We start from the raw sequence: 6,742 nt of genomic DNA on the forward strand, positions 1-6,742 counted from the left end.
CGGCTCAGGTCGTGATCTCACGGTTTGTGAATTTGAGCCCTGCGTCGGGCTCTGCTCCCCCACCCCCGCCCCTCCCCCTGCTCATGCTCTCTCCCTCCCAAAAAAGCCAGACATTACAAGACGTAAAAGTAAACTAGGGAGAGAGCTCATGATCTCCCTGTCCGTACCAAGCCTCTGAAATTCAGTGTCTGACACTCTGGGACGGCTCGATGGGGACCCGACGTTTCCCAGTGCTCAGCACCCCGCTCCCAGCCCACGGGGCTCCCTTGGCCCAGCGTCTGTGGCCCTGCACGCTGCCCACTTCTGCGCTCTGGCCACACCACCCCCGACCCCGCGTGAGCCTGGTCCCGTCCTCAGATAGGGCATGGACCGCCCCTCGGCACGGCCTCGCCTGACGCTCCCGCGGGGACTGGTGGAAACCCCCTCTCCACAGAGCCAGACCTCACGTGGTCTGTTCCCACGGCCCCCACCCCTTCAGAAGCCCCACAGGACCGCGTGCACGGTCTGCACATATTTCGAAGGGTCACGGGGGCCGGCAGGGCGTCCCAGGGCCGAGCAGGGCGGTACCTGGGTTGGACTGCATGTTGATGTTGGCCCGGGACACGTAGTTGCCGATGGCGCCCTGGCCCTGCAGGGGCACGCTCTGAGAGGCGGGTCCCGAGTGGCTGTAGCCGGGCCCCGTGCCGTGGCCGCTGCCCGACATACTCATGGAGGTGGTGGGCAGCGTGCTCTGCGCCGTCTGCTGCATGGACACGTGGTTCGGACCTGCCAGGAGCACAGGGAGGGGGCCTTAAACCCACCAGAGACCGCGTCCGATGGCAGGCCTGGCCCTGCCGCTAGACACCCCACGTTTCCTTCGAGCGATTGCGCGGAGGGAGGCCAGCCCGTGGTCGGCAGCGCCACCGATGAAGGAAACGAACCGAGCGCGGGAATCGCACGTTCGCTGTGACAGGGACGGTTCCCGGTGGCTAGAGATCTAGCTCTTGATCCGAAGATAACCTTTTTGCTCTTGTTTAAAAAACCCACCCGGAACCCCACGCGTGGATGTGAAGTCAAAGCAGAGCAGGGGACCTGAAGCGCTTTATCCCCTTTGCACGTTACCCCTGCGCACGTGTGCCCGGGCACAGCAGCGCCCCCGCAGCCGGGGCCTCTGGGAGGAGGGACGCCCCACGCTCAGCTCTGCAGGGCACGGGGTGCTCTGCCGAGACAGCCAGGCACTGGGGAGCCCGAGGCGGTGACCCTGTCGCCAGTGCTCCGGGTACTCACCGTTGCCGATCTGGCCCTGCATGAGGGAGGACGGGGGCAGGCCCGTGCCGATGGCATCACTGAGGCTGCCCTGGGAGTGCAGGCCCTGGCTGGAGCCGCTCTGGGACAGCGCTCCGGGGCCCAGGTTCATGTTCTGGGTGGGCGGCTGCAGGCGACAAGAAAGTAACGGGAGGCTGGTTAACCCAGAGACGAAGCACCCGAAGCCCTCCAGGGACTCGGAGGTTCGAGAGAGCTACCTCGACGGCTCACGGCCACCTGGCAGATGTCTGTGACCAACTGCCGCTCACACACGTGACCGCTGACTGCGGACTACGAGGCCCAAACGCCTCAGGCCAGGAGACGGTACACTGAGCATTCTTGTGAGCGTTCAGACCTTAAGCGAGTACCAAGCTAACCAGCACATACCGGAGGTTCAAAGATGGGCCCTCCTCACTGGGGATGCAAGGGACCACCTCACCAGTCCACCGCACTGCCCCTGCCCCTGCACCCTGGCCTCAGCTGGCCAGGATTCGCTGTGTCCCTCATCCACACCACCCCATGCCCCGGGGCCTTTGCACAGACTGCCCTGTGCCCTAGCCCTGGCCCTCTCATTGCTCCTCCCGTGCGTGTGCCCTGCCCTGCAGCAAGCCCAACCGTGATCAGGATGTAGAAGGCGACGGGACGCACGAGGGACCCCTGCACCCTCACCTCCCGGATCCAGACCAAACAGCAGCTCCGAAGGTTCGGAGGCAGATGCTGTCTACACCTGGCCAAGAAAATGAAGTTCCCCGCAGGATCCACTGCTGTCTCCAGAGCAAGGAATCCCGATTTCATAGGCCAATCAATGTCCGTTTAACAATTTCGTCGGCAAGACACCTTGGCACCTATGACATCACTTTCCAGGGCACCAGGGGGCATCGCGTGTGTCCCAGAACGTCCCTGCCCACCACGGTCTACACGGGCCGGTCCTTCTCGCGGCTCTGCCTTCTGGTCCACCTGTGGGAGGCGGCCACTGCTGGACCTTGCCTTGGCAGCAATTATTTGATTTGGGGAAAACGGATTTTAAAAAGTTAAGCAGAAAACAAAGTATGTTGACACTTAAAACTTCACTGCACCGGTGGCATCTCACAGTCCTGTTGCCGAATCGGAGCGCCGTTTATTCCCGGGCAGCATCTTCAGACTCGCTCAGAAGGGCTCGCGATAAAGAGCGAGAATCCCCCGCACCACCTCCTGTTCCCCGCGGAGACCTGCCGCCCACCGTTTCTAGGTTTGCTTCCTCGGGGTCTCCTCCCTTTGCTACAGAAACTGATGTCATGATTCTGACCGGTCCACTTCCGACTCGGGCCGACTGGCCTCCTGCCCCCTTTGCGGGCTCCTGTCTGTTCCTTGGCACGTAACACGCTCCGACGGCTGCTCCCCGGATCGCACCGGGCAACTGCACTGGGCGAGGGTGGCCCACTGTCCCCCCCTGCCCCCCGCGGGCACTCACGGCGGGCAGCAGGGACTGCATGTTCTGGTTAGAATCCGCGATCGTGGCCAGGTAGACCAGGTTCCGGTGCAGGATCTGCTGGTACCTGCAGGGGAGGGGCACACAGTGAGGCAGCGCCCGCGGGCCAGTCGGAAGAAGCGAAGTCCACCCGGGACAGCCTCGCAGCCGGGCCCCAGGGGGACACTGACCTTCGGGGACGGGGCAGGCAACACAGCGCTCTGTGCTCTAGCACAGGGCCGGGCAGGGAACAGGACCCGGCCTGAGTCGTGAGCGGGATCCTGTCTGACGAAAACATGCTGAAAGGCCCCGAGGCGGTGGCCCGAGGGCACGCGCCACCAGGTCTGTTCAGAGCGGTGGGAGGAGGCAGAAGACTGAGGGAGACACCTGAGCGGACGCCAGAGGACAAGCCCTCCTCCATCTGACCATGACACGCGGCGGACTTGATCTCTCTGCCCCCTGGAAGCGGCCCCCCCAGACAGGCCAGGAGGACGTGGGGAAGCCCGGTTCAACCCAGGAAAGCCCCCAGGCGCGTGGCGGCCGCTCACACACGCCAGGCCTCCGGGTGGCTCTGACAGCCAGCTCCTGCACCTACTCCGCGTCCAGCCCCGGGGGTCACGCGAGGTCCCGCCCGGGGGCGCTCATCGTCCCCTGGTGTGTCCCCCCAGCAGCCCCCTCCGCCCACGCTTCATTTCCCTCCACATCGTCTCCCCCTCCTCGGGGAGCGCCCTGGGGTGGGGGGACGAGGCCGTCCTCTGAGGGTGACCTCCGCAGCCCGACGGCCACTTACTGGGTGCACTCGGCCGTCTTGCCCTTGCTCTGGTAGTCCAGGATACACTGGATCAGGTGGTGGTTCTCGTCCAGCATCTGAAGGGGAAGCGGATGTGAACAGGGACACAGATGCGTCTCCGGCGCCCGGCTGGAGGGTCACGGGGCGGAGCCGGAGTCGCTCCATTAGGCGCGTGACAGTAACCGTCACCTGCGTGCAGGCGTTCTACACGCAGAACTGCCACTCTTGCTCATCGCGCCGCTCGGCAGAACCGAACACTCTCCACGTCCCTGTGCTAAGCATGTGGCCCTCCATGTGCCAGGGTCAACCCCGCGCCCCCCCGCCCACCAAACCCAGGGGCGGGTCCCAGGACCTCTCACCCGGCAGATGAAGACCCACAGCCGCCAGCTCACCATTTTCTAGGGCCCGTGACCACAGCGCATCTGTCCAGCTAGGGCGGGCCCAGAGTCTACGTTAGGGATGCTGGGCCGCCGGGTCTCTGTCTGGAGAGGCCAGGCAGGCAGCCCCGCCCGGGCGAGGCAGCTCGCAGCCCTGCGGGGCACCACAAAGGCCTACCGGAGCCAGCTTTTCAGGACGGCCACGTTGGGGGCAGCGCCCGGCAGGGTCTGGGGAGACCCGGGAGGAGGCGATGGAAGGAAGCACAAGGGGGAGGAGGGCCTAGTGGGAGCAGGGAGGGGTGAGCCGGAGCCTCTGGGGAGGGGAGGGCAGGGCAATGTGCACGGGGCGGTGCCCACCAAGGTGAGCCCTCCTCCAGCCAGCTGTGAAGAGAAGATCCCGGCTTATTCACCACCCGTGCCCGCGAGCACCCTCTGGAAGGAGGGGCAGGACCGCGCCCAAGGCCAACGCTGCTTTCCACGGAAAGGTCTTTACTCGGAAACTCGGGCCGAAAGAAAGCTCTGTGACTTTTGTCCTTAACGACCACCGGTCACCACGGTGCGGGCTCTTCTGGGAGGGCTCAGCGCCACAGGCCCCTGAGCCAGAGGAGGCGCCCCCTGCTCGCCACCGCCCAGAAGGCAGCTCACCCTTCCTCGCTGTGCAACGTGGGCTCCTCCCTGCACTCTGACCACGGAGTCCTCCTCCAGAGCTCGGGGCCCGAGCCCGTCCACGGAGGGGAGGCCAAGGCGGCACAAAGGGCCTGACTGGGCCACGCCACAAGGCCGAGTCTGCCCCGCGGCCCTGCGGCCCTGCAGGCGACCGTCCCCCAGCCTCTGCGACCTCAGGGTCGGTCTCTCCTGCTCGGCCTTAGTTTACAGCTCTGTCCTGTCTACATTCTGCCGTTTTCTCCCACGTGGGGGCAGTGGAGGCAGGCACTGCGGGCCCAGGAGCCGCCGGGGGGCTTGCTGAGGGCAGGTGGCGGCGGCTGGGCCCACCCTGAGGGCAATCGGGACTCGGCGTCCAGGTTGATTAAGGTAAACGACTAGAATGACCTTCCTCTCCCTCTGCGAGCCACCCCTCTACGGCTTCAGCTTCCTGCCTGAAACTGCCGGGCAGGGATTCTCTCCCAAGGACACACGCCACAGAGCTGAAGTGCTATCAGGAGGTCCGTTTTAGCCTCGTCCTTTTTTTTAAATTTACTTCTTTTGAGACAGGCAGTGACGGAGAGAATACCCCAAGAAGGCTACGTGCTGACAGCGCAGAGCCCGACGCAGAACCCGATGTGGGACTTGAGCTGACGAACCGGGAGATCGTGACCTGAGCCGAAACCAAGAGTCGGAGGCTTAGCCGACTGAGCCGCCCAGGTGCCCCACCACATCGTCCTTAACGTTCCAAAAGGGACAGAAGCTAAAGAGTCAAGGCCAGCAACACTTCAGCAGACCGTAGCGTAAGCAGCCATCGCGAACAGTTCGCAGTTTTCCTGCGCACGAGGAAACGTACCTACCGTAAGGGGATCGAGGAAAAGGACACGAAATGGAGCACCATCTCAGTTAAGTTACGAACACTTGGGAAAAAAGGCCAGGCCAGAGTGGGCGACAGATGGCGGACTGGAGGCCCCTGACCTCTAAACCCGGACGACCCGGTGAGCACGGGACGTGAACAGAGCAGAGCTGAGACAGCAGTGCCAGAGTTCTAGAACCGGAGGGCAGATCCTGGGGTGCCGGATGCGACACAGCCACACCGGGAGCCCAGAGAGCAGGAAGGCGGAGGCCCCAGGACCTTCCCCACTGCTCACCGGTAGGCTGGGAGGCGGAGAAGGAGGGCGAGGCAGAGGGGTAGCACCAGGGCACCGGAGGCAGGGGCGCACCCCCCAGTGTCACCACAGACCAACCCACCCCGGGCCCTGGCCCTGAGCAAGAGTACTCCCGGGAAGCCTGCCGCCTAGAAAGATCTGGACGATCTAGACAATCTAGACAAGCCGAGGCCAGCTGCAGACGCCGAACCTGGGGGAGACGAACACCATGCAAAAAGGAAGCTTGGAAAAACAAAAGGAGAGAAAAGCGCAACTGTTACTCATATCCCCGAAAGACAAAAAAAGCGTATTCGTTAAAATATTTTTTTATGTTTGTTTATTTTTGAAAGACAGAGACAAAGCACGAGCAGGGGAGGGGCAGAGAGAGGGAGACAGAATCCGAAGCAGGCTCCAGGCTCTGAGCTGTCAGCACAGAATCCGACGTGGGGCTCAACCTCACAGACTGCAAAATCACGACCTGAGCCGAAGTCGGATGCTCGACCGACTGAGCCACCCACGTGCCCCAAAAGACTGTACTCGTTAATAAAAGATGCCATTAAACAAAGCAAAACGAGCTCTGGAATATTTCTGTATTGGCCAGAGCAAAAAACAATTAACGCAAGGTTGGAACATAAAGTTGAGAAAAACTCCTAGAAAGCAGATTAAAAACACCAAGGTAGAAAACAGAAAAGGTGACAAAATTAGAAAAATGATCTGACTGGCAAGAGACAATTCTTCAAGGACTTCCAGAAAGAACACACAGGGAGAAAAATCATCTAAAAATTTGTTCAAAGTATTTTCTCAGAATTGAAGGATGTGAATTTCCATATCAGAAGGTTCTCCAAGGGGCCAACTTGCCAAAAACATCAAGGACAACACAGAGATCCTAAAAATGAACCAACTGAAAAACTACGGCATTGAGTTTCTCCACACAGGCCAGAAGTTGGTGGACAGTGGAGAACAACTACCTGATCCCGAGTGAGGCTTCCTGAGGCGGGGCGACCGGATCCCGAGTGAGGCTGAAGAGGGATGACCAGATCCGGAGACTTTCTGA

At 61.8% G+C, this 6,742-nt stretch overlaps 1 protein-coding gene across 2 annotated transcripts in view; it reads right to left on the reverse strand.

Moving 5' to 3' along the window:
- Positions 1-6,742, reverse strand: part of SS18L1 (SS18L1 subunit of BAF chromatin remodeling complex) — a 24,764-nt gene that overhangs the window by 13,615 nt on the left and 4,407 nt on the right. Inside the window, exons 1-5 of one of the 2 annotated variants that reach the window (XM_049650515.1) lie at positions 3,522-4,688; positions 2,923-3,012; positions 2,735-2,819; positions 1,267-1,411; positions 568-765 (exon numbers count right to left, since the gene is read on the reverse strand). In XM_049650515.1, coding sequence (XP_049506472.1) covers positions 568-765; positions 1,267-1,411; positions 2,735-2,819; positions 2,923-3,012; positions 3,522-3,598 — 595 coding nt within the window. In that variant the 5' untranslated portion in view covers positions 3,599-4,688. Of the gene's footprint in view, positions 1-567; positions 766-1,266; positions 1,412-2,734; positions 2,820-2,922; positions 3,013-3,521; positions 4,689-6,742 lie in introns of those variants that run through there. The other variant, XM_049650514.1, reaches the window with a different exon arrangement.

This window comes from Panthera uncia (assembly GCF_023721935.1).
Source record: "Panthera uncia isolate 11264 chromosome A3 unlocalized genomic scaffold, Puncia_PCG_1.0 HiC_scaffold_11, whole genome shotgun sequence".
Lineage (NCBI taxonomy): Eukaryota > Metazoa > Chordata > Mammalia > Carnivora > Felidae > Panthera > Panthera uncia.